At 42.0% G+C, this 27,731-nt stretch overlaps 2 protein-coding genes and 1 long non-coding RNA gene across 11 annotated transcripts in view; 2 read left to right on the top strand and 1 right to left on the bottom strand.

The window, feature by feature from the left end:
• The window catches only part of scn8aa (sodium channel, voltage gated, type VIII, alpha subunit a), a 48,606-nt gene extending 43,116 nt beyond the window's left edge, over nucleotides 1-5,490 (top strand). For 4 of the 5 annotated variants that reach the window (XM_013273173.3, XM_019349956.2, XM_019349958.2 and 1 more), the window contains exon 27: nucleotides 108-5,490. In XM_013273173.3, the coding sequence (XP_013128627.1) occupies nucleotides 108-1,264 (1,157 nt within the window). In that variant the 3' untranslated portion in view covers nucleotides 1,265-5,490. The remainder of the gene's footprint in view (nucleotides 1-107) is intronic. The other variant, XM_019349957.2, reaches the window with a different exon arrangement.
• A 2,573-nt stretch (nucleotides 5,491-8,063) lies between these two features.
• On the bottom strand, nucleotides 8,064-11,481 carry LOC102078771 (uncharacterized). Of its 4 annotated transcripts, none has more exons than XR_002057763.2 (5): nucleotides 11,319-11,481; nucleotides 9,228-9,667; nucleotides 8,997-9,093; nucleotides 8,741-8,908; nucleotides 8,064-8,582 (listed from the first exon to the last, which is right to left on the bottom strand). It is a non-coding gene; the product is annotated as an uncharacterized LOC102078771 (long non-coding RNA). The 4 variants fall into 4 exon arrangements; XR_002057764.2 differs by having other exon boundaries at nucleotides 9,228-9,650; XR_001224689.3 differs by lacking the exon at nucleotides 9,228-9,667.
• Nucleotides 10,713-27,731, top strand: part of fignl2 (fidgetin like 2) — a 46,483-nt gene continuing 29,464 nt past the window's right edge. The window contains exons 1-2 of one of the 2 annotated variants that reach the window (XM_005478115.4): nucleotides 10,713-10,797; nucleotides 11,713-11,839. In XM_005478115.4, coding sequence (XP_005478172.1) covers nucleotides 11,773-11,839 — 67 coding nt within the window. In that variant the 5' untranslated portion in view covers nucleotides 10,713-10,797; nucleotides 11,713-11,772. Of the gene's footprint in view, nucleotides 10,850-11,712; nucleotides 11,840-27,731 lie in introns of both variants that reach the window. The other variant, XM_005478114.4, reaches the window with a different exon arrangement.

The raw sequence follows: 27,731 nt of genomic DNA, 5'->3' as shown, positions 1-27,731 counted from the left end.
AAAGATAAAGCAGAGAGCACATGATTTAGAAATGTCACCTCAAGAAGCTAAATACTGATTATACTCTCTTCCTTTCTTCTTTTTCTTCACCTTTTCCTTTTTCTCAGGTATGTTCCTGGCTGACCTTATTGAGAAGTACTTTGTGTCACCGACCTTGTTCAGGGTAATCAGGTTGGCTCGTATTGGCCGTATTCTTCGTCTGATCAAAGGAGCAAAGGGCATCCGGACTTTACTCTTTGCTTTGATGATGTCACTGCCAGCTCTTTTCAATATTGGCCTACTGCTCTTCCTCGTCATGTTCATCTTCTCCATATTTGGCATGTCTAACTTTGGCTATGTAAAACATGGAGCGGGGATTGATGACTTGTACAACTTTGAGACCTTTGGCAACAGCATGATCATCCTGTTCATGATCACCACATCGGCTGGCTGGGATGGCTTGCTACTGCCGATCCTCAACTACCCGCCGGACTGTGATCCCAACTTGGAGAACCCTGGGACTTCAGTGAAAGGTGACTGTGGTAACCCGTCAGTGGGAATCTTCTTTTTTGTCATGTATATCATCATATCTTTCCTGATTGTGGTTAACATGTACATCGCCATCATCCTGGAGAACTTCAGCGTGGCTACAGAGGAAAGTGCCGATCCCCTCAGCGAGGACGACTTTGAGACCTTCTATGAGATCTGGGAGAAGTTCGATCCCACTGCCTCTCAGTTCATTTCTTTTGCCAAGCTGTCTGACTTTGCTGATGCTTTGGAGCACCCACTTCGTGTGCCAAAGCCCAACACTATAGAACTAATTGCCATGGACATGCCCATGGTGAGTGGCGATCGCATACACTGCCTGGACATCTTGTTTGCCTTCACAAAGCGTGTGCTGGGTGACAGCGGTGAGTTGGACATGCTGAGGCAGCAGATGGAGGAGCGTTTCGTGGCAGCCAATCCCTCCAAAGTGTCGTATGAACCCATCACCACCACCCTCCGCCGCAAACAGGAGGATGTCTCTGCCAGAACTATCCAGAATGCCTACCGCGCTCACCTCATCAGGCGCGGGATCATCTTCAAGCGCGTTTTTGCTAACAATAAGCTGGAGAACGGCGGGACCAACCAGGAGAAGAAGGAGAGCACACCATCCACAGCCTCTCTGCCGTCTTATGACAGCGTGACCAAACCCGAAAAGGAGAAGCAGGATGATAACAAGGAGGAGTGGGCCAGGAAAGAGAAGGACAAAAACCAAAAAGATGAGTGGGAATCCAAGTGTTAGGATTCAGTGACTCTTAAAACCCAATAAACACAGCCAGATGAGACTCTGAGCCCGAACCCAACAAATGTAGAAAAAGTGATGATCATTTGCAAGCAAGAGAAATATAACAACAAAAAAAAAACAAAAAAAATGTTTACATATTCAGATACTGCTGAGGCAATGTGGTTTCCTATGTCGTCAAAGACAGCTGAACCAAACACAATCAGTTTACTGCTGAACTTTCTCTGCATTGAGACCAAGCTCATAGAAATGAGGAATTAAAAAAAAACAATGCTGAAAAACAGTAACTCACAGTGTGCTGGCCATTGGCACACTATTTCTTTGGGGACCAACTGCCAAGGTACAGAAATCTCTGCCAGATGATTGGACAATTGCGAAATACCTGCCACCACCAAGTGTGGAACCCCGGAGCGTTGCTGCGGGACTGGATCATGCCGATCCCAAGAGAACTGTATTAGCAGTCTAAAGGAGGGTCTTAAATGCTGAGTTTACCATCTTTATCGAGGAGAAAACAATGATCAACCAAGCAAGTTTAGCTTTGAAAGAAACACTAGTGAGGGAGGGGGAAACCCAGAACCGTAGACAAAGATTTTTGTTTGTTTGTGCCGAGTATACTTGCATCTTTACATTATTTGAGCAGCAAAAAAAAAAAGGAAAGAAAAAAGAAAAAAAAAAGATAACATTTAGCCCATGTCACTGGTCTTTCCATCTTCTCTTTGTTATACTGACATTGAAAAAGACATTTTCTACATGGGCTTTCACACTCACTGGGTAGGGGTCATCATTTTGACTTGGGCTGAAGGTGACTTGCTCAGACCGAGTTCCAGATAAATAATAATTATTGTGCTCGTTCAATGCATAGAAATGACTTGCATGAAGGCATGTTTTGACCAGGAATCATGCATGAGTAATCATAGTCCACAAGATACTAATTCTCAGACCACTGCAGTGGCTTGACTACAAGTTAGAGGCTGTCCACGCGGGAAATTACAAGAACTTTAGATGGAAAACAAAGAATATTGGGGGAATGATATTCCTATGATCCCTGTCACCCTTCACTAGTTTTCCTTTTTAACTGACAGATCTTCTGATTCAGCTCCTAATTATTTTTGTTTTTAATGTGAATGAAAGATGTAAGTACTCAGATGCAAAGTCTCAGTCGGATCAGCCAACAACACGAAATCGAAGCGTTTTTTTGTTGCTTTGGATGTTTATCAATGATAAAGAGTGTGGAGTGGACGAGTATTATGAAGCAGAATATCCTCATGTTGAGGCTGCACAGATTTAGGGGGCCAAATCTGGGCCTTTAAACATCTCTTTGTTTACTCACCTGGAGTCACTTTTCTTGTTTCCTGTGGTCCTTATTAGGGCAGCGAGAGGAGGTGATGTTTCGCGCCAAGGAATCCATATCTGGCACTCGTGCTCGTGCATCAGTTGGTGTTCCCTTTACTGCTGTAGTTCCTGCAGAGGGGACAGAAATATGGTCGTGGTTTTTGTTTTTTCTTTCCCGTTGGTTCTTTTCTTTTGTGTGTGTGAGTGTATAGGGCTAGTGGGAGAACTTTAAATTGTTTGGGTAAAAACATTGAACACTTTTACTGATTCAGAATTTCCCAGTGAATGATTTCTTAGGCAGTGCTTTTCAAACATTTTGAGTTGCCAGCTTCAGGAAAAAGCCTTGAAGTCCTTCTCTGATGTCCTTGTAATGCAATCATTCTCAGAAAGGCTTTTATCAGTGGGAATGACACTGGCCATCTGATACCACGGAGTTAGCAGGGAATTATCACGAGGACACGCCCAGCGTATAAGTAAGGTGGATAGCAATGAGGGCTTAAGGTTTTCAGCTGTAGCGTTAAATGGATGCTGTTTGGTATTTCAGGGAGGTTGCTGTGTGATAAGCGTCACCAGATAACAGTGGACCAATAAATAGTTCGAGATCTTCCCTTCAGAGTTAAAGACTGACTGCCATGAGAAGATGAATGCAGATGAACAGAGTAGTGCTTTGGTCTGAGTCGGAGTGCTGAAAGTCCCATGTTTGTCAGTGTATCAATGTGCTTTTGTGGGACCTCTCAAAACACTGTGTGGTGTTGGACCCAGACTCGCACCATCTTTTCACATATTTGCAGCCTTTCAAAACGCTGTCACCTGCTTCAGAAATAATTAGCCAGGAATGGAGTTAGGAGGGCTAACACTCGCCGAAAAAATACATCAGCAGGCCTCTCATCGACGCAGTTATGTTGTATAATAAGTTTTGTGGGTGTTTTTCATATTAAAAAACAAACAAACAAACAAAAAAAACAAAGACAAAAAAACTGAGGCTTTGTCTGTTGCTAGACAAGACGCAACTGCCTCCATAGGTGTTCTGCCATTTGTTTTCTACACAGGAGTGATGGTCCTATTTATAAGTGGATGACCGGACTTAAATCCGGCATCCATCATCACACCACTAATGCCATTTGGTGTGTTTAACACTGCCTGTACCAGAATCCCCTGTACAACGATGACTGAGGTCTGTTTACAATATGAGGTCTCTGAATCAGTTTGGCTGCTGCACACTGAAACCAAATACATTCCCAACGAGAACCACAGGAGGTGTAGGTACCATCATCAGATTTACCCATGCTCATCTTGGATGTAATGTTTTAGAATGATGCATTCACACTTGAAAAAAAAGAAAAAAGAAAAACAAACAAAAACGAGCAAAAAGAAAAAAGACAAAAAAAATAAAAAGAACACAAAAACATATATATGTACAGTGCAGGCTATGATGTAAATGGCACAATCGCTGAAAAAGAATGAACTTTTTGAGAGAAACTATAAATATTGTATTATATTCTTTTATTTTATCGGCATGCTTTGTTGTGTTTTTTTGTAAATACGGAATTTTAAAAATGTTACTACTAATAATCGAAAAAAAAGAGAATAATAACAACAATATAGAATGGCTTCCAGCTATGCCCTTTGTCACATTTGTTACCTTTTGGATTTTTTGAGACACTTTTCACTTTGTTGACGGAAATTGAATGAAATATAGATATTATATAATACAAAAGATATATACATGTATACATATATGTCTATATGTATATACATAAAACAGAAGAACACTGTTTGTCACATTTAATTTATGTGCAACACGTTCAGTGGATGTCTAAAACTGGTTGTTTCCAGCACCCTTCTATGTTGGGGAATATCTCATGTGCGATGTTACTGGATGTAGCCTAAACATGACAAACGGATAATGTTACCAGCACATTTCTCACTTAACTGTCATATCTCTCACGGTCAGAGTATACAGGACGCACCCACAGTCACAGACACGGACACACGAAGGTGACTTTTCCTCACTGCCCACCAACATCACCGGTGATCTCTTCCAAGAAGGACGTCAGCTGGTGTGACTGACTGCCTCATGCACCCTGAGACAATTCCTACCACGGGGACTTTTTTAAAAAATGTTTTCCTCACATGCCCACACATCAGTGCCATTGCAGCTCAACACACAGAGTCGCGTACTTGCTTCTCATTCTCACGTTATTTTCGTTGAATGGTTTCTTTCTAGTGTTCCACTCTATGGCATGTGCCTTTTTTCTGCTTTTTCTGCAAATTTGGATGTCAATGCCACACTGAAAAAAAAATGTTAAAATGGAAAAGAGAGAGAGAGAGAAACCAAAACATATTTCCAAACTGTGGAGGGTAGGAGGTTTTGGGGGTGAGCACAACATTAATCAGGGATGTCGACTTACAAATACTGCCAGAGGATGATCCAGACACCCCACTTCATCTTAATATTCAACAGTGTGTGATGTTAACAGAAAAACAGCTAACTCAAAAAAAAATGTCCTGTTCTTAGTGCTATGTGTGTCACCCACTTGGCTTGTGAAAAAGCAGCTTGCCTTCTATATTTTGGTTTTCTTTCTTCTATATATTTCTGTTTCCATCTGAAATTTATTTTTGTATCAATATTTGATTATAGGACTCATTCTTTTTTTTTTAAAGCATGGTTTATTATGGGCGTTTTTTTTTCTTCCTTTTTTTTGCTGAAAAATTTAAAAAAAAAGTGCTTTTCAAACTGTTGTTATCATTTGACACCGTGATAAAAGAGGATATACAGTACAATATGATGGTGTGTTGCACAACCACTTGGACTCTTGGTAAGAATATATGAAAGATTGTCTTCATTTGAGCACGAACCTTTTTATTACCAATAAAGCAGCCTTCCAGTTACACCTCCTGTACTGTTGTTGTTTCTAAATGAGACGTTTATTTCTTTTTGACTAGAGTGCCATGTCTGACTTCCTTTCACATTCACTGTGTGCACTTCATGTGGTCACCATTTTGTGTAGTTTACTTTTGTGGTGCTGGGTATGGATGGAGGAGAATCGCAGAGCATCCTGTGAAATGGAGCTGGCTTCTTGAAAGGCAGCCTTTCAAACGTAATGGACTTATTGAATTTGTTAAGAGCCCGTGTCAACACCCCCTTGCAGGCAGAAGATGGACTATAGCCCCATCATTATGTAGTCCATTTGTGCGGTGACGCTCTTATTTGTGGTCCACTATAAAGTAAATCGCCTAGAGGTATGATATCAAAGTCTCCACCCCACAACCTCACAGTATACCGCATGAGAAAGGCGTGCCAGGGGGATATTGATCATGTTTGTGTTTCCCATTAAACACTGTATGGAGCAGGTGGAGGTGGAGGCTGTGTAAATGATGCTTTGAGTTGTCCTCACACTGAAAAGATGGCCAGTTCTCCGTGGAGTACCTCCCTCTGCTCTTTTTTCCCTTTTTTTGTCACGTTACAAAATTCCGTCTTGCTGGCTCCCAGCTCCTCCAAGTCACGTGGACTCTTCACTTTAAGCATCCCCCCTCCCTCTCTCTCTCTCTTTCTCCCCCGCACTTCCTCGGACTCACCCTCCCTCTCCCCCCCTGTTTTTTGGTCTTTTACGTACGCATATGCATTTTTACAAAATCTTGTTATCGCTGACAATCCTCCAGCTCTTTCTCTTCTAAACGCTGCATTACCACATACACCAGGGCAGACTGTGAGAGAGAGAAAGAGAGAGAGAGGAAGAGGAGGGAGCCAGGAAAGGGAGATGGGAGGTGCTGGAGCACTGCAGTGCAGATAAATTAATGCAGCAGTCGAGGCTGACTCAGCAGCGCACTCCCAATTTGGCCCAATGCCTCCGTGAGCAGCCTGGTCACACTGGCTCCCCCGCGAAACAAAAAACACACTATAATAAAGGCATTTCATCTTAAATAAGACTCGCTATGCACATCTGAGAGCAGCAATTTCCCCTCACGGCAGCGGACGTTGCTGCTCGCTCTGCGGAGGAGCTGTCCTTGGTGCCGGAGGTGGAACCAGGCGGACGAGCATCCTCTGCACGGGATGTGAAGCTTTCTGGGTGGGGCTGCACGGAAGAAGAGCAACCGACTAAGCCCACTGTTGAAAAAAAAAAGTGATTAGTGGAGCTTCGTATAGGTCCACACCCACCCCACTCTCTCCCCCTCCTTCTCATTGCCTCGCTTCCCCCCCACCTTCTGAAATAGGCTACGTTGCCACATAGCATGTGGTTTCTCCGTAGGCAAACCTGAGTAGCTAAATTTAAACGTGCCACGGCTGGGCTCCAAAGACAAGTTTGGCTTTTTATAGCCGACACAGTCATGAGTGTTATTGTTGGTGTAATTATCTTACAGCTGCACTGAAACTGGTGTCCGCTTTTTGAGCTTTTACTCCCTTCTGCCTCATCCTTCACTTCCCCGATGTTCAACGTCAAAAAATGCAAATAGCCAGGAGTTAAAAGGGGGTGTGCTCCTACTATCTGATCCCGTTTCAACCCTTGACTAAGATCAGAGGATGATGCTCCCTCCTTCTCTCCTCCTCACCCCGGTTTCCTGTTCTCCCCTGAGGAGGGAGAACGGAAACCAGAGAGGAAGAAGCCAGTGAGTCTCATAAAACGTGAAAAGCCCCTCCCTCGATGTATTCCCAACATACAGAAGCACGTATAGATGAAAACCTGCACCACCCTCCTCCACCAGCTTTGGCCTACTGTTTCTCTCCACCGGCATGAAATCTGCCAGCACCTCCTTGTCAACGAAATACTGACTATATAGACAACCGATTTCATAACCTTGTTGTGCAACAGTGCAAATGTGTATTGAAAACAAAACAAAACAAATGCCTTTTTAAAATTTATTTAATTCCCAAATCAACCTGTCCTGTGCATGAACTGCGTGATTCTTTCGATTTGCCGAACAACAGCACCCACCCGTGGTCTCTGTCATGTATCAACAGATATGAGCAGATAAAAGGTTTTCACAGGTCTCATGACTGATTTCCAATTTAGGGAGACGATATAAGATTGTGTCTGTTCAGAGCTTCGTGCTTCAACTCGCTAATTTTTATTTTAGTGCTGGTTTATTTTCTTTAATTGTTAAACAAGTTTAACAAACAGATTTAATCATTTTTTGACAACAGGTGGATTTTTTTGATCACTGGAAAGGTTTGGTTTGATATAACTGCGAAATTAAAAATAAGAAAATGTTCCTTCAGTCTGTGCTTATCACTCCATGATATTAACAGTGGATAAATAAAGAGTATAGTGGTGGATTCTTTCCTTGTCATCCTCACAGAGCTCTTTAAACATATGTAAGGACTAGCATCCGCTTGCAGGTCTCACTTTGGGAACACTATGCGGTTCCTTTCCTTCATTCCTTTTTCCATTCATTTTATTCAGTACTTATTTATTCCATTTATAGTACCTGTGATCGGCCTACAATGTCAGTACAAAACATCCCTTTATAAGGTTTTATTCTAAAATGTGTTACACAACATGAAATGCATACAGGTGAATTCATAGTGCTCTGGAAAAGATCCCAAATTCAAGTTTTTTTTCCCTTTTCATTTGGCATCTCGGTTTATTCACACTGCAGAGATTTGTTTAAGAAAGCAGAACGAAACAAACCACGAACGCATCCTTTTCTCCCCATTTCCTTATGGGAAATAAATACATAAATAAATAAAACAGATTCAGATTTAAAAACTGTAATGCTGTAAATGATCTTTACATTTCACAGAAAATACTTTGAATATTTTAAAATAACTGAGCTGAGATAAAATGTTAAATGTCCTGATTATTTGTTTAAAAAAAAATAAAAATGCAGAAAGTCCATTTTATCTTAGGATACCAACATTGTTGTTTAATGCAGAGTCATCGTCCTCTTTTTAATGCTGCTAGATGATGTAACGCAGTGACGGGAACATGTTTTATCCCGGTGGTCTCATACTTCTGCCGCAATGTCGAGCAGAGCTTCACAACATCTGTGAAACATATATGTAAAAGCAAATAATTGCAATTAACATTCAACTGTATACTGTGGATAAAAACTGACTAATATAGACGAAATCAAGCGAGTGACTTCTACGAAACCCTCATGAAATCCAAACAGCGTCCAAACAAATGTTACTTTCCAGCTCACCCTTCTTGTTTGGGGCCGGTCAGCCACTCCACAAAGTCTTTAGCCTTAATCTTATCAAGATAGTGTGTGAAATCACTGGTGAATGTTCCATCTGAATGCCTTTTGAGGTTTCGGACCATGTGATGTCCCTTTTCTGTCCGATATGAAAGCCATCTAGGAGAAGAAGTGCTGAAGAGAACGAAGAATGTTTCACTGACAAACGTATTTCAGAACTGCAGCTAATAATCTAAACATGAAACTGGACACTACAAAATACCTTGATGGCCCGGATTTGTCCACAACCACCTGCTGAGTATCTGAAAAAATACAAAGGAGCAGCAAACACAGCACAGGCAGATTCATCCTCAGGTCACCTAGTTAAAAAAACAAACAAAACAAAAGCAAAGATACAAACAGGTTGTTTATCCTAAATCATTTGAACAGATTTTTATTTTTTTTTTTAATTTATTTTTATTTTTCAAGTTTAGGTCTGAATGAATCAGCTCACCTCAGAGAAACCTAACACCTCTCCAGTGAAGAGCTGTGCTTTCCTGGCTGCTGCAAGTGTAGTGATGAAGAAGCCACAGAAAAAGCCCCTTCACACCTTGAGGATACACTAAACTACAAATACTGATTACCTCTGTCACTTTATAAAGACAGCAGGTGTCCTAGTGTGACATACAGGTCACCTCCTACAGCTGATGACCCTGTTAGTCATTATGGTGGCTCATCTCAACTAGAATTGTGTGTACTCTCCAGAAAGGTCAAAAGTCAGAGCCCACTCTGACTAACACAGACAGAAGCAGGTGCGAAGAAATTGTTCTGGTGTCTGACAACGACCACGTGATTCCTAAATCGTGTCGCTCGCTTCTGAAAATTTGGAAGTCTAGTCAGCTTGCTGTGTTTAGTTGCAGTTCTGCAATCATCCGGTCTGTGAAGAGTAGAAATCTTGTAGGTACAAGATTATTTTAAATAAATATACCAGATATGATCATATTTGGACAAGGGTCAAGCTGACTACAACAAACAAACATAAACGTACAACATGCAAACTCCATGACACCTTTTCCTAACTTATGGCAACCAACTGGACCTTTTTTACAAGTCCGAATATGTTAGAAGTTGCTGCTCTACTCATATTTTCCACAACTACCTCTGAGGTTTACAGAGGATGGTCTGAAAAAGAGAAAATATCCAGTGAGCGTTAGTTCTCTGGGTGAAAATGACTTGTTGAAGCCAAAAGTCAGTGGAGAATCAGCACACTGGAAGTCAACTGTTACTCAAATAACCACTCCTTACATCCAGAAGGGCTACAGCAGCAGACCACTATGCCATGTGCTGCTCCTGTCAGTTAAGAAGAGAAAACTGAGACTTTCTGATGTTTTTATGTCTAATAGCTTTACTTACATTAGTAAATAGACTTTAGTGAAGATGATTTATGAAGGGGTTATTTATAAAATAAGGTCTCTTTATGAGCAACATTAAAATCATTCTACTTTTTATTTAAAGTATCTTTATAGAACTGTGATGTTATATTTGTTGCTATTTCTGCTCCCCTCATGACCAGAGAAAGAAAAATATAACAGCAGTGTTTGCAGTAGAGGTGGGAGTATGGATCCAAACATCCACAGTATCGATACCAGCAGCGGTATTGGTACTACCAAGGTGGGATCGATACTTTGTTTCTATTAGTTCTGCATGTTGCTCGAAAAATTGTGTCAAATAATTTGTTTGGAAATGAAAAAAATACACCTCAAACATGCACTATGAAAAAAGATGTCTGAACCTTTCCCTGTTGACTGCCATGTCTGTTTGATTTGCAGCCTATTTAGACAACAGAAGTTGTCCTGAAGAGCTTTAGAGACAGGAACAATTAGATTTCAGGTCTTCAAAAAACCCAACTCACTCACCGCTCTGTTACATGAGCTGCTTTTATTGGTCACATGTATCGGTATTGATATCGGCAATGTGGCTCTGTATTTACTTGGTATCACACAGGACTAGTTCGCGGAGCATGACTGCAATTAAACAGGCCTCAATTAACCCAATAGCAGCCACTGGATAACAGCAAGTCTGAGGTACACAAAACCTCTCACACATTAGCGCCTCTTTCCCACAGCACACACAGAGGTGAGCTAACATGCGCTATGTTATACGAGATTAACGTAAAGCTGCAGGTATTAAGACTCAAATCGCCGAGACCAGCAAAACAAACTTGGGCTCCAGTTAACATTTTATCTAACCAGGATTATTTAATAGATTTATTTACAAGTAAATACGCTCTTACGGACAGGTGCAGTCTGTGCACCTGCGGCAAATTAAGCTACAATATGTAGCTTAATTACTAGCAAGCTAATAATACTACAGCAAACGCACATAGTTTATTTATATAGCGCCAAATCACAACAAAAGTCGCCTCAAGGGGATTTATATTGTACAGTAGATAGCACAATAATAAATACAAAGTTTACAGGTCTGGGAGCGTGTAGCTGCATTAATAAGTGCGCGTCTGTGTGGCCCACAATAGAATAATTCTCAGAAACTACTGTGTTGAGAAGAAACCTTGATGCTGCCTGTGGGATGTGCAAGGATAAGCTACCTTTAGAACGATGACATGTACTTGATGGAGCAGTTATTTCAGGTGGGCCACAGAGTCAAGCTTAGCCAGTCCTGGCAGACCAGCTGATCCCAGTACCAGCCCACGTCAGCTGATGGCTCAGATGAGACCTTACTTCACATTCAGCCCTCAGATCTCAAACCGTGACTTAACCAGTGTCCTATCTTTTGTCAGTGAAACAGCTCTGTTCAGTGCTGAGTCTCCTTGCTGTTCTCCACCTTGCCTCAGGCTTTGCATGTTTGCACTTGAAAACATGGAAGTCCCAGAACAGAGCCATACTGTCCCCTATGAATCACTACAGATGGAAATGCCAATCTTCTTTGAAACATAACGGTCCTGATTGAAATGTTTCTGTTCTTTTTCATAAATGTTTTAGGCCAGGAGCTGGACTCCCTCTGATCTGCAGTGTATAACCCAGTGAAGGACTTCTGGACAGATGAGTGAGCAAAGTACAGAACATCCTGTCTCTAACCTTCAAGAGCCTCACTCAACCGAGCCATCTGGCAAGTATTTTCACCCTAAACCTCAAATAAAAAGACAAATAGTGCAGACAAAGTTTAAAATGCACTGAATCTGTTGGATAAATGTATTCTAGGTTCTGTGTTCTGGGCATGTGGATGTGTTTTTTCCTTTTAAACATATTAAAGGTGGACTAGCTTTCATTAAACCCTTTATATACTAGCTGACTACTTGACTGTCACATAAATGACACTGTATGTTGTAATATATGTACAGAGTAGCATCACGACTGAGCAGACAGTGGTGAGGACTCAAATAGTGTCTGTGTTAAATTGTTGGCTAGATTGTGTGTGTGCATACACGTTATTACCCCTCAGCTGTTAAAAGGCTGATGGTATTTTCGTCACCTCACCAGTGGTGTGGGTGGTGTGGATAGCTAAGTTTGTGAATGCGATAACTCGAAAACGAAGCAACGTACGAGCTTTAAATTGATACCACAGTAGTATCTACTAAAAATAGTTGACACATATAAATCTCACTGACCTCAACCAGGTCAGAGGTCAGGTTTTCTGAAAATCTGGACAATGCCATAACTCGTGAATTTGGCATCGTAGGACTTTGAAATTGATACCATAGATGCAGCTACTAAAAATCTTGGATGAGTTTGAATCTCACTGACCTTGACCTAACCCCCCACCTGGTTGCAGCCGCCCCTCCCTGATCCTGGCTCTGCTGGACATTTGTTTCTGTTAAAACGGAGTTCTTCCTTCTCACTGTCACCCAATGTTTACTCATAAGTCGTCATCTGCTAACTGATTGTTAGGATTTTCTCTGTATTATTCTTATAATATAAAGAAGCTTGAGGTGACTGCTTTTGTGATTTGGTTCTGTGTAAATTGAATGATTATTGGCTAATATATAAATGGCTTTTTAAAAATTCCCTTATTAGTTGGATTCTAGTTTTGCTTTTGCTTGATTTCCAAAATTCTAGTCTTAAGGTGAGATTTTTTATTTTATTTTTTTTAAACAACATAATGCTTAAATGTCTTGCTAAGTCAAAAGGTCATACACCTACACTTAGACAAGTGTCTGTTTGATTAACAGCTAAAAAATATCAGGAGATGAAGCTAGTTATCTTTTTATTTTTACTAGAAAAGTCTTGTACAAGTCTTGTATTTTAAGATTTGCCAGCGTCAGGATGTACTTCTTGGACCTGGCCGCTAGGTGTCACACTTGACCGGAGCATCCAACAAGGCCTCCTGTACTGGCATGTTGCTCTCCACAACACCTCTGAGCAAAGATTTTGTTTCAGTTTGCAGTTCCAAGTTACAGCTTGACTTGTTTTTCATTTTTAAATATCAGATTGATTAATACAAAAAATGCTGACACACTGTCGACTCAGTTCACTTTTTTTTTTTTCATTCTGGTTTTCAAACCAACCCAATGTGGCTCCCAGACCCAAAGAATGACAGATGATGTTTGTGCAGGATGATAAGTTGAAAGTCCTTCGTAGTGCAAACCTTCATTGTAAATTGGATATTGAGAGCTGACATAATGAGATAAAGATGCTGATTGGAAAAGCAAATATTTGATCAGACTGTTCTTTTAAAGAAGCTCTGTTAGCATTGTGGGGTGGTGCAGTGATGATATAGTATTCACAAGAAAAGTGTTTTATTCTTGGAGAAATACACGTGCACCTGTGTCACGACTGAGACTGAGACATCTGGGGCAGGCAGGGGGGAATAAATGTTTGAGTCTATATTTGATATACGTTATCATTATGAGGAGAATCGTGTAGCTGAGGGTCATGCTCGCAGTGCCCGCAGTGCTGTTCTCTCAGCTGCTGCTTGATAACTTGGTGCTGATTGAGACATTAATATTGCATTGATCTGCTGCTTCTCTCGCACGGGGCCACTTCTTTACAACACGTCATGTAAAAGCTCGGTAAGGGGAAGGTCTGCAACCACTGACTTCTCTGTTGATTTAGCTGTTACTTCGTGTTCATCCTATATGTTTACTTTTAATTTCTGAGCCGTTTCTGCTGTATCTTAATGTCAAACGGTAACTAGCAGACTCACAGTGGAGTATATAAAGAGATTTCATTTCTTTTATTCTAGCATTTGCATGGATCTGAAAAAAAGGAAATTCATATGGATAACTTCAAGGTGGATGTTATGTATGTATAAGATTGGTTTACACTGAAGAAAATCTCCCACACAGCTCCTATATAGATTTCATCTCACTTGAAGTCTGTGTGTGTCACAGTGGACATTTCATATTAGACTATTTATCTAAAACAACAAACGCCTTCCCTGGCGAGGCATAACAAGTCTTTGAAACACCGCAGGAAACAATAAGGCTTAAACCTATAAACATCACACGTGAGAGCAGTGATTCCGCCTGAGATTTTTTTTTCTTCAATTTATTTGGCCTGTTAATGACAGGCTATCAGATTCCTATCTCCCTTTCCTGCTCTCCCTCCCCTCTCCTGCTCCCCGCTGTAGCCTGGAGGACTGTTTTGGCGAGCATCTGGAGGCAGGCTGTTTGAATAGGCTTCATTCTTGCGGGGCCTTGTGCTCCAGTGAGCGCACTCGGGGCATGGATGCTTGGCCGTAGTCCGTAGATGAGGCAGAGCTGGGGGGGAGAGGGAGAAACAAAAGGAAGCATGCGAAAACGCAGCCGTTTACACTGGTTGTGAATTTCCCCTCGCTGGAGTATTTGCTTCCATGCACAAAATCAATATAAAGTGCCGTCTCCATTTCCTGTCTTCCTCCCTTTTCCCCTTTTTTGTTTTACTCCAAATAGAAATGGGGACATTTTTTTTTTTTCTTCATATGTGGGGGGTGGGAATCTTAAATACCCAACAGTACTCTGCAGCATGGCCTTTTTCTGCACAGTGGTAATAGGAGATGGGGTGGTGTAGCCGTCAGATTTGGTGAATGTGCTTGCAGAGCAGCTGAGGAAGTCTATTTTCTATTTTGCAGGATGCTTGTGGACAACTGTGGTCTTAAACCTCAGCCACCAAGTGATTGCTTTGTTGCCTTTCATAGCCTTGTGCAATTTCCCTGGGGTGAAGGGAGAGGATTGCTTCGGAGCACTTTGGATGTTTACGTTTATAAGGTTTTCAATGAATTTAAAAGAAGTGTAATTTGTTGGTTTAGTTGTTTTAGTTTTTTTTTTTTTTTTTTTTTTTTTTAACTTGAAATCTCAAAACTGTTGACCTGCCACGAGAGCAGCCAGAGATCTAGTTAAGAAATTGTTCACACGTCCTATCGCACCAAAATATTGCGGTAATCTTTTCGAAATGTTGAAAGCCCTTAATCTCGAGTAAAATCCTCTCGTAATCTGGTGACAAAAATTGGAGTGCATCGAAGACTTTGGCACTTCTTTCCTCGCTGACCGTGTGGCTGTGAATATGGGAACTACATGTGCCCTTGCTCTGTGCTGCCTCTGATTTTTGTCTGTGTAGAGAAGCTGTGGCTCAGCCAGCGCTGACGTGTAGAGGGTAATGGGATTGCAAGTGTCCGGCAGTAGGAAGTGGTAATGAAATGAAGGAGCAGCGCTCTCAGTTTGGGAAGTGTTCACTGACAGCCACATGAGTTGATATGCATTAGGTAGTGTGTGTGTGTTTTTTCACACACGTGGGAATGTTTGTGTATAATAACATGCGCTTGCGCCCGTGCAGAAACGGTGCTTTCAGAGCGTTGCTGCTCTTGCTGACAGTCTGACGGCCAGACAGGATCTTCTGAGTTAGTGTTTGCTAACTGTTGTTAGCTCTGTGGGTTTGTGGTGACAGACAGAAACCTCGGGATGACAACATAACTGCAGCATGTCATAGCAGTGAAGGCGTGACCAGCTCTTCTATTTCCTCCTCTGCTGATAGTTGTTATCTCTGAAGGCAGGGTAATGCTTGCCACTGCGGCTGTCAAAACACCCATTCTCTGTCCGCTTGCGTGATGCATGTTCATGGGTGATAGTGCTGTAACTAAGCTTTAAGAAAAAGGTTATTGGCTGCCAGAGCACAATTTTGAACTATAATCATGTCATAGGTAATGAACTTTTTGGGCTATCTAAACGGGAAAAAAAAAGAAATTCATCTTGTTGTTATATCATATTCCTGCCTTTTGTCCTCTGGTCATTCTGTGAATCTATCTCATTCTCATTTGAAATCATTATATCAGTGCATAAGCCCATATATATGCCATTGTGATTTTGTTTGGAGAGCAGAAATGGCAGATTGGTCTCAAATCCACCGGAGTAGATTATCCACTCATCTCTAAAGCTCGTGCATCGAGGGCTCCTCATAATTGCCGCTTGTGGTTTAGAAGGCAGGAGTGCCCAGCTTGCCCATGGTGAGGAGAACAGGACTGATCTGCTTGCACAATGCCATTCGTGTCTGCTTATTAAAAGTGCGTTTGACCCCTGTTTTTTTTTGTTTTGTTTTGTTTTTTTTTCTCCCCCTGTGTTCCTCTTATTTTATTCTATGTGATTGATGTTCACTGGGGTCGCCTGAGCCTATGCGGGGATCACTGCGCAGTGTGGAGGCCGCTAAATGTTTACATGCATTCATTTGATTTTACACAGGGGTCCACTGGCCCCAGTCCAGGGTGCTCCGGCGGTCTCAGCCATATGTTGTCCTTTCTTTTACACCACCGGACTGAAGGTCAGACCACCAGGTTTAGGAGGCTAGTTAGGAAGCACCAATGGTCTTTGTGGGTGGATCCTTAGTTCGTGGTGGTTGAGGAGCATGTATGGTAGTCATGTTTCTCGTCTGATGATAGTAACCTGACAGACGTGACAGTACAATATGTTCAGTCACACTGGAGCCAAAATAACAGGGAGCTTGAAAAAAGAGAAGTGACAGGAAACAGCATTTCCTGTCACTGCAGGAAAGGGAGGCTGTGAAGAACCATTAGATGATTTTACTGACATTTAGCTTGCATATAAAACAAACACACAAATACATCAGAGAAAAAATATATTTTTAAAATTTCCAGTAATAAAGATGTTGTGAACAGGTATGTAAAACCTGTTTTAGTTTGTGGGCTACTTACAGCTCAATCTGCTCAACTGGTCTAGACCAGTAAAACCACTAAACAAGCAACTACAAACAAAAGACAAAAAAACCCAAAAAAAACCCCCCACTTTGCACAAATACTCCAAATTCACAATCCATTCTTAATTAACTGACATGCTTCCTGTGACAACTCCTCCCCCTTTTGAAGTCAAAATGTCCAATTGGATCCTTTTGATGGGCTGATTCTGGCCGATGGGAGGTATGTTTGTTATAGTAAAGTGTGGAATCTGAGAGCGGTGTTTTCATTAATAAGAATACTTTAATCAAACATTTTCATGCGACTATAAAGTTGCAAGCAAAATGAATCAGAATACCCTCTTGAAGATAACACAGCTGTAATATATGCCTCCGTGCCATTTGGTTGACACATAGATAAAATGAATTTCAGTTTTTCCCAAATAGATTCAACATAGAAACAGGTTAGAGTTGCTGCCCCTGTGTCTGACTTGTAGTATAGTTCTTGGTGACAGTGGGAAGGAAAAACTCCCTTTTCACAGGAAGAAATCTCCAGCAGAACCAGGCTCGGGGAGGGGGAGCCATCTGCTGTGATTGCACGTGGATGTCAGGACAGAAAACACTGTGGAAATGTAGAGTGGTGTATAAACACATGGAGAGTGAAAAGAGTTGAGTAAAGAAGAAACACTCAGTGCATCGTGCGAAGCCCCCAGCAGCCAATGAGTATTGCACTGTAACTAAGGCAGGATTCAGAGTATTTGATCCAGCTTTATCAAAAAAGAAACTTTTTCAAAGTTCTTCTCTTCAAATCTTAAAGGTAGAGAGGGTGTCTGGTAGGCTGGTAGGAAAGATGTCTGTGTTGTGCTGATGCAGTGATTTCTTTGAGGTCAGCGCGGCAGAGTTTAAGACAGTGTGCCAAACAGTTCCCGGGTGTTACAGCAGCAGCTACGTCTCAGCACTGTTATAATTCACTAAATGATTTAACAGCCTTCCATTGATCCACCTGGTAAACATTCATTGCTTTCAAAAAGATTTTCCACTTTGTTCAGAGATCTCTCTCTCTGTCGCTCATGCTTATGCATTGGAATGTGTGTGTGTGTGTGTGTATTGAAAGTTAACAGGCGGGTGGGGGTGGGGTAACTGATTGGAGTCTGAGTGAACGAGTGTTGGCAGAATGTGGTTGAGACTAAGCGAAGAATGGGACAGAGAACAGACAGTGTGGTAGTAAGACATAGAAATGAAGGATTGTCTGCTATTTCTCTCACCCATTAACCAGACGCGACCATTGTTGCGCTCACTTCCCGCTGGCGCACTGCTGCCCTGACTGACAGCCCAACAAGCCGCCTCTGTAGGTCTGCCACATGGTGGGCTGATGAATGGGGAATGCAAAACGTCACTGCTTTCTATAAACGGCTTACCTTGACTCTTTCTCTTGCTAAAAGCCTTCACCTGCGCTTTACTTAACACTTAGTTTGGTAACTGCGTTTGCTTCAAAGCCCCGAGCCTGAAATGAAATGTGTGCCTGTGTATTCATTGATTTCTAAGGTGGTAATGTAACATTTGAGGTCATGTTCTTGTTATGTTTTACTGGTATTCTTCCCTATTTTTGGATGTGTACAGCTTGTTTGTCTCTAGTAATAACTATATGTTTGTGTGCAGTACCACATGTTAAAGGTCCACAGGAACAGTGGTGAGTCACAAGTATAATGTCTGGCACCCCATTACGAAACCCTCTTGAGCGCAACCCCATCCCCACCTCGAGAGTCGCCGCATGCACCCACTGCCTCAGCACAGCAGTGGGGAACGTGCAACGAGAGACGAGATGTGTTGAACAAGTCTCACAGGCGGAGGCCATCTCATGGAATTCCAGAGCCGGAGCAGGAGGCCGAGAGGAGGCTGCTGGGGTAACAATGGCCAGGGACATCTGTCATGCGTGGCTGCACTCCCCTTTGCTTACAATAGGTCCGGGGGACCAGGCAGTGCTGTCTTTCATTTCTCTCCCCTCCTTTCCGGGGACACTTCTGTCCCTTACAATGGGCCTTTTGTCCCCTCCCCGCTTTTTGCCAACATTTAACCCCTCGAAGCTGCTCCTTTTTCGGCCCCTTCTTTCTGTCTCTGCTAGAAAACAAAACTTATTTGAAACCGCGACTATTCATTTACCTCCCTCTGCTTCTGTATGTCATTATGACTTTTTAGCTCTGTCCCTGGCAGCGTGCTCTGCGCTCTGCATGAGTGTGTCAAAACCCTCTTTATATGCTGTGTATGTCTTTGAAAGCAAGTGGGAAATTGGCAGAAGATGGAAATGATGGTCTACAAATAGGAATGAAATGAAAGCCTCAAAGTCCAGCACTCCCTTAGCACCAAATGTGAGTCTATTGTCTTCAATAAAAGATGGCAGCAGCCTCTGGCACTGCAGGCACTGTACCGGCTCTATATGCGCTGTAACCTCACTGGTGTCCCCTTCTAACTAACTTCATTGTGTTACATCCAGGTAGCCAGGACGCCAAGAGGCTGTCATCACACACTTACTGCCCGTTGATGTGACGCAAATCACTTTCCTGTGTGATATCTGATTGATTATTAAACCCATGATGATGTTAGGGCCACAGCTCTGCACTGGCTTCAATGTAATTACACTCAAAGCTGTCTGTTTCTCAGTGTTTTCAACACTCATCAGCCTGATGTAAATTGCAAATTGATTTTTTTTTTTTTTTTTCCCCAAGCCTCTCATTCTTAAGGACTTAAAGGGTTCTTGCTGGTCTATAATTGATTGGTCAGATTGCAATTTATTATTGCTGTCAGCAACAAGACTTTTCAAGGGGAAACTTGGCAGTCTGTTGAGTAATCTGGACTCATCACTTCTGTTGTGCCAACTTGACAAATATAAAGTCATGTCTACATTCCCAAATGCACTGAGTAGCTCCTTGGTTGTTGGTGCCAGACAGGCTGGTCTGAGTATTTCAGAAACTGCTGATCTACTGGGATTTTCCTCACACAACGTTCTCTAGGGTTTATAGAGAGCGGTCCCAAAAAGAGAAAATGTCTAGTGAGCACCAGCTCTCTGGGGAAAAATGCTTTAAGCTGATGGGAAGGCTAAAGTAAGAAAATTAGGGATTTGTTACAACTAAGTAAGCGGAAGAGCATCTCTGAATGCACAACATGCTGAACCTTGAAGAAGATGGGCTACAGCAGCAATCTCATGGACCTCAATTTCTGCTGCAATATTTGGATTATAGAGTATTTCTTTGCATTGTTGCTGACCCTCTCCATCCTTTTATGACCAGTGTACCCATCGCCTGGTGGCAGCAGCCAGCGGTACTTGATGTACTTAAACGTCCTCCACAATCACCAGATCTCAATCTAGCATCTAGCGTCTTTGGGATGTGGTGGAATGGGAGCTGTATCATGGATGTGCATGAATGTGGACCAGGATCTGTTTGGAGCACTTTAAGTCTGTGCCACAAAGAGTTAAGGCAGTTCTGACACAGACTTTAAGGTAGGAAGTTGTTGGAACAAAACTTAGTTCCCCTTTCACTAGGATTTAATTCCCAGACTAGACTAGACTCCTTCTTTCCCACCTTTTTGATTCCAGACTCGATGCACCCCAGTTGCTTTGCTTTTACGCTAAAGGTTTTGTTTTGGATTCCACCCAAGCAACATTCTTAGACAGGAGGTAGCTGATTTTTGCCCATGTTTTTCTTGTGTGTTGTTAAGTTGCTGAAGTAATGCTCTCAAATAAAGCTGCAAGACCCTGGAAGCCAAGTTTTTAGTCAGTATTTTGGTGTCTTCACAGGAATCCATTATCCCATCTTTAAATCTTTCTCCTTAAACACCTCTTGTGTGATCTTATCTTTGTGTGAGTTTTTTCTTTTTCCCCTGGATGGTGCCTGCGGAGGTCGGTGTTAGGCAATATCCTAACTGTCATTGAAACTCAGATTTCCACTGATAACCCCTTTGCTTAGTCTGAAGAACTTGTCTCTGTTTTTCAAGGCTAGATTGTTCACTGTGCATTGTTTCAGGAAGAGAGGCTGCTGCAGCACTGATTGGTGGTCTGACAGCATTCTGTAAAAGTATTGTACTGTGCATCCTTGTTACTGCTGGTCATTGATCTTCAGATATCCTTTTTCTTTTGTCACAATCAGCACTTATTTCCCACGTACAGTCAGTTGCAGATGATCAAAAACCAGGAAAATCTTGATGATCACATTATTTTATGAGCATGTTCAGGCAGTTCGGCTGGTTAGAAGTCACAAATTTCCTTAAATATTTTCAAATATTACATTTTTTCTTACTTAATTGTGGTTTTAATGCAATTATTGCGAGAGAGAGATTAGCCAAGCATGTGATATTGCACAGGGGTGTACTCACTTCTGTTGTTTATAACTTCCAGGGCTTGCAGTCACTTGTTTCACTTGGCCCTGCACCATAATGGAGTCACTGGCTAGCTGGACTGCTGTGTCCTGTCCTGGCAGATAATTGCTGCCAGCTGCCCATGGGTCGAGGGAACAAAGGCCTGTTTGAAAAGGTGATCCTGTTGATTGGAGAAGCTGTCCACCCTCCTTTAATAGGATATGCATCACATGAGATCTGGCATCTGTGTACAGTGCTGCCTCATTCTGGCACATGTCCCCTGGGTCCAGCACGTTTTTGTAACGCCAGACCTTGAGTTGTTTCAACCGGACAGCGAAATTAACTCTGAGAGTGAATATCAGGGCAGTCTGAGCGGGGAATAAGGTGAAGGTGGTGCAGGTCATTTCACGTAGTTGGAGCGAAAGCCTAGGGGGTGAAATTTTATTATTGTCACAATTCCTGACTTGACACATTTGCAGTCATTTTAGATTGCATTAATATTTGCCAAACCTTTTGACAGCAACTTCATGTATTTGGGACCATCTGATGTGGGTTTTCAGTTTCTGTGCATACCTTTTTTAAACTATCTCTTAAAGGAGGAGGAAGGGTTTTAGAAAGCAAATATTTCATGTGAATGGCTGAGTCAGTTGTTGGAGATAACATTCTTGTCTTTTCCCTGTCAGCATAAATATTTAAGTGAACCTGTCAGCAGCGCTCCCTCACTTCCATCCTCTCTCAGAGGAAGGAGAAAAACAAGAGAAGAGGGGATAAGTCAGAGAGCGAGATAAAGGCCTCTGAATGATTGTTTTCTGTCTGCATGGTCGTGCTCTCTGGCTATAACCAGGACCACTCACATGCTGGTAGGACCTGTGTGTGTCTAACACCTCTCAGTGCTGTTTAGCTGATCGAACGGCCCTCCAGGCGTCCTGTTATGACAGCTCACTCTCCACCTTGTGAGACCTCATCTGGGGCGTGTTCTGACAGGGTGGCCTCTTGAAATAGCTCTGATGAGAGGAGAGCACAGATTTCTATCATTCTCCTGCTGCTCACTGTCACTCTCGCTTTTTCTTTGTTACAGTGCAAGCATGCATGTCTGCTGTTGGTTTGTCTTTTTGCACATTGTGATTTCATCAGGAAAGAAATGCTCTATTGTGGCAATAACAGAACAATAAGTTATACATAAGGATTTTTTTTAATACATTCAGTTTTATTAGAGAGATTTGATATGAGCTGCAAATATCCTTTAACTGCTAAACAAAGGAAATAAAACGCAGAACACAATGAATGACACACAAAGTCATCCCTCTGCAGCACTAGTACTGACTGACATTGTGAAGGTGAGATAAGAAAATCAGAGCAGTAAAAATGTCCTTGACTGAGCTCTGGCCTGGCCATAGTTAACCGATCAACCAGCACCATCTGTGACAAGCAATTATCTCATATCACATCCTCGCTGACCATCTGTATTAAAACCTTCTCAAAACACCTGAGATTAACCCACCCTCTCACCGCGTTCTGCCATAATCCCGCCTGTCTACCAGTTCTCGTTTTTTCTCCTGCGTGGTTGAGCCAATAGTGTGGGCTGGTTCAGGGTCAGCCTTCACCTTGTTATATAAATTCAGCCTGCTGCTGCCAGTGGCCTGGTCTCCAATAACAACTACGGCTGTCATAAAATGTCCAATAGCTTAAATTGACTATAAGCCCTGTTAATACAGACAGAGCGATGGGGTTGGTTGTAAAAGAAGCATCACGCACCTGAAGGTCAGCAGTCGGACGCGACTCTCCATCTGTGATTTAACCAATCAGAGACATGTTTAATGAACCCCAGTTTTTGTTAACTGATGCCAGTTAAGATAATATGTAGAATTTTACTGTGGAGCTATCGACAGGAGTTCAAGGACTTCAGCGAGACGGTAATCAGCGGTGCTCCTGCTCTTTGACTAACTGGCTTTATCCTTGGAGTTCACAAGCTTTCAACCAGGAATGTGATCCAGTCTTCCTACTGGACTGAATACATCGTTACACCGGTCCTTTTGAATTCCATTTGCATTTCACGTCTTTTTGTATTTGGTCAAGGTAGTTTGGCAGATCCACCCTGAATATGTCAATTCAGAATTATTCAGTGGATGTGCGTCCAGCAAGACGCCCTCGACACGGAGGTGGTACAACACCTACTAGTTAGTCCAGAAGCAAACAATCTATTTTAAAAGATGGCAGGATATTGGCAAGGAAAATGACAGCTTTGCTCCTCTGCCGTGCTGCCTCCTGGGTAATGATTATTAGTTTTTGCAATTTCAGAAAAGTGTCTGAGCACTCGGTCTCAAAAATGGTTAAATCGCTTAAGGTAAAGAGTGATATGTCTGAGATGTCTTACTTTAAAATTCTTGAGTTGTTCCATGAGCACTAGAAGAAGGAAAAAATCAATATATTTTGATCTTTTCAAACACAGCTTTAGATCTAGACGTTTTGAAATGTCTTGCTAAAAAAGAGTTTAATTCTTCTCCAAGTAAAGAGAGATCAGTTCGTGTATTGCCGCTCTCTGTTTGCTGGGCCTTCATCTTAGAAAATGAACAGACCTACAGAGTGCAGAGGGCTACATAGACAGCTTGCACACTTGTGATGATGTCAAAATGAAATGCTGCTGACAAAGAGCAGAGCTGCCATGGCTCATTGAAAATCGGCTGTGAATAGGGAGATGGAATTCAGTCCGGTCTCATACACATGGCTTGATTGTGTAAAATGTTTTCACTCACTGCTGGACAATGCTCAAGGCTATCCTCTTTATGTACACTGCCCTTGTGTTCTGAGCTGCAGCCTGTGAAAGCTGCATCGATTTAAGCTTGCTGTATAATACAGGCTCATATGGGAATGGTGTCAACGTACTCCTTTCATCCCTCCGCAAGCAGAATTTGCTATCCCATATTATTTCATTGTGGCTAGAAGGCCAACAAAACGGTGTTGAATTTGGGCTAGACTCCCTGTACCTCCCCTGTGCATGTTCTTTTCTCTTTGGTGGGGCCATTAAGCTATCAAAGATGTGGCCTGTAAAGAAATGAAACATTGTCCAGAGAGAGGGAGAATTCTTCTGAGCTGGGGGAGGATGGGCAGAGAGGTGTGTGTGTGTGTTGGGGGGATTAGAGAGAAGGTTTTTAGGTGGAGGAGAGGGGAGCCGATGATGATGGACAGACATGGGGGAGACCACCCCCCCACACCTCAGTATCAAAGCAGCAGGAATGTAGAGCGGGCTGGTAGGACCTGGAACGCTCTCCTAAACCTCAGATCTGATGTGATGTGTGAAGTGGAGGGGTGAGTTAGAGCTTAGCGCTGCATACAGCAGCCGAGATACAGAGCAGGGACCTACACATACAGCTGCTTACCAGACCTGCTTGTTAAACCAGTGTTTAAATGTTACTTTAGGAGTACAGTAATCAGTGTTTTGCTATGTTGATGTTTTTGTTGCATGAGCATATGATGCACTTTGAGTGTCGTCTCTTGTGTGCTTTCGCAAAGCACAGAATCCCTCCGAACGTCAATAAATCTTTTAACCCCTTGGTGCCTCTTACAAAATTCAGATCCCATATCTATTTAGCCAGAAAAGGCAACCTATAGTCAATAAAATAACAAACTGCCATTTGCCCAAATGAACATTTCCATAGAGGCACCTCACAATTTCCAATTTCGTGATCAACACGTTACTAAGACTCCAACTGTAAGAAGAAGCATGAGGTCACTGAGAACCTGATCATGTAAACATTTATATGGTAACTTTAGCTTAGTGAATATGATAAAATCACATGTTTAGTTTAAGCACATTGCAGTGATGTAGCTCTACATAATTTGTTTGGGGATTATCAAAGTATTCTGATTATGGTTTTCTTTTTAATCCAGAATTGTAATGCCTGATTATATATAATAAGGGGCCTGGGAGTTGTGGATGCTGCTTGTGACTGAGAAGTTGCACAGTAATTTAAATGAGGGAAAATCATAATGTGCATGAAATGGTAAACAGTCTTACAAGCTGTAACAGCTTATTTTTGCAACTTTTACAATGTTTCTCAGACTTTAGATTGGGATCTAATATAAGGCCAAGATATTTGAGCTTTGAAACCTGTTTTACTCTTAAATTTAGCTTTTGGGCTTCTTTTACAGAATGAGGACTGGGGGAAAAGCAAACTGGCACTTTCTTTTACTTGATGTTTAGTGTAAGAGAAGAATTTTCAAGCCATGCTGCCACACACTGTAACTGATTGGGAATTGGGAAGAAAAGGAGAAACATCCCCCCCCCCCCCCACCTGATGCATACATCCCGGCGTAATCAGCAGCTTCCACAGATCCCTGTGGAATACCTGTTTTAGAGGTTGGAAAAGCTGTTTTTTTTTTCATTATTAATGAAGGCACAGTGTTTCTGATTAGAAAAGGTTTGAACCATTATAAGATTTTATCAGAAAATTAAAGCTTCAGAAGTTGAAGGATAAAAATGTTGTGATTTAATTTATGAAATTAAATCACCAAGTCCGGAAGGCTAAGCCGACTACTGATGAGCAGTTCTTTTTTTTTTTTTTTTTTTCCTCCATCACTTTGGAAAATATAGGTAGAATGCTAATTGACCTAAATTGCCTGCCTGATCAGCTGTGCCTCACTTTAAAACTGGAATCGCCTGTGCTTGATTCTGTTTATTGGGAATGTAGTGAGGAGTCAGAGCTTTCCTGTTTAATTGACTGGGACAACTCTCCATCCTTGCATGGGGTCACGAGCTGGCTGGAGACCATTTTGCTTTTCACTAATAGACAAAGCCCAGCTCTTCCTGTGCTCAGTCACAACCAGAGAGATGCACATGGAGTGTATCTCCGTGGATACGCTCATATCCCTGTGCGCTCATGGACAGAGACAGACAGGGAAGGTAGTACAGCGCTGTCTGTGTTTATCTATTACAGAGATGCCCAAAGCTTTTACAGCATCGGTCCAATTATGGCTATACATCCGCTTCTGCTTAAGTCCATTTGCTTTTACTTAATGCCCAAACAATTCCCTGATGCTTTGTTCTTTACTCTAAATACAAATCGCTCTATCCCTCTTTTTCTCTCTCCAGGCTGAATGGCTCCTTGCCCTTTTTCTCCACTTCCCACTGAACATGTAAGCTGCTTCCCACCACTGGCTGTGGGGTCATTAGACCACAGGAAATGTTGTTTTTATTTATTTTTTTTCAATCTTTTTCTTTTATTTTATCTTTGCCTGGAACAAAGGGAAAACATTCAATAGTTATTGATTTGGAGACATCTAACTTTTACTGGAGATCCCATTTAATCACAAAAGCTGATTTATAGTAGGCCCTCTGACAATCCCATTAAATTGCTGTCTAGCTAATCAAGTCAATTCTTTCTCCTCGAGGACTAATCTTTTATAGGGACAGCAGAACAAATCCTGTCGGTAACAGGATTGGGAGGAAACTGGAAGGTTTCAGTGCTGCCTCACCTTACCGTAAATATGAGGCGGGGAGTCACAAGAGATGAGGAAAATTCATGTTTGTTACTATACATTTAGTCAGCTAAAAAATTTGGCTTTGCTGGTTAAAGAAATGCATCGGTGACTTTTTGTTTTTTTTGGGGGGGGGTGTTAAAGTGTTACCACTTTCCATCACTAGCTTTAAAAAATATTTTACTTTTTTAATAATTGAAATTTGAAATGAATTATAGATCAAATGGAACAAGGCAGTCCAGTCCAGTACACTCTGTCTGCTTCATATAAGTCACATTTTGCAATCCAATGTGGTGCCCTTATGTTGAAAGCAGTTTGCAAACACTGTACACCCTTGTCATCTTCATTTTATACTTTAACCAAATTTCAGCTGTCAGGTCAAGTTTGTCTCTGTGGTGGATTAACTGTTTGGGGGGGCGGGGCTTATAAACCTGCACGTGTCCTCTTTTGGTGTGCAGCTTCAGATTTGAGTGAGGTGATGGCAGACCCAGAAGCCCTTAGTCTCATAATGAAATTGTTCTAGTAAATCTGTTTTCTGCCTGCTTGTCGTGGTGCTAGCACTTCTTTATGAGTCACTGACCCACTGGGATTCAGCTCATCTACTAAATGAGGTGAAAACCCAAAAGAAATCATGGAAACCTGGAGACGCATGGCTGAATTTTATGATGTGCTGATAAAATTTCACTAGCTCTTGTCTCATAACATCAGGAAAGTTACAACTGAAGATGTTATTGCTTCATGTGCTCCCACTTCATTTCGAGACGTCAAACCCGTCTTCATTCTTTTTACGTAATTAAATATTTACTTGTCTAAACTCTGCGTACTTCACCTTTTTGCGCAAATCCAACATCACACACATAACATTGCTTTCCTTATGTGGACCGACCCACCCCCACCCCACCCCCACCCCACCCCAACCCCAGCATCATTTCCTTGTCATTCTTTTTGTGAAAGAAAATGTCACTTCTAACATTTCCATTAGAGCAAAAATGATGTTATTCCAAATTGTATGTGGTGGAGAGCTGTAATTGCTTGCTGTCGCATTACCTTTAGGAATTCAATACTGTCAATAGAATGCA

The sequence above is a fragment of the Oreochromis niloticus genome, linkage group LG20 (genome assembly GCF_001858045.2).
Source record: "Oreochromis niloticus isolate F11D_XX linkage group LG20, O_niloticus_UMD_NMBU, whole genome shotgun sequence".
NCBI lineage: Eukaryota > Metazoa > Chordata > Actinopteri > Cichliformes > Cichlidae > Oreochromis > Oreochromis niloticus.
Note: the sequence above shows the minus strand (reverse complement) of the source record. Positions and strands in the feature narration are given on the sequence as shown.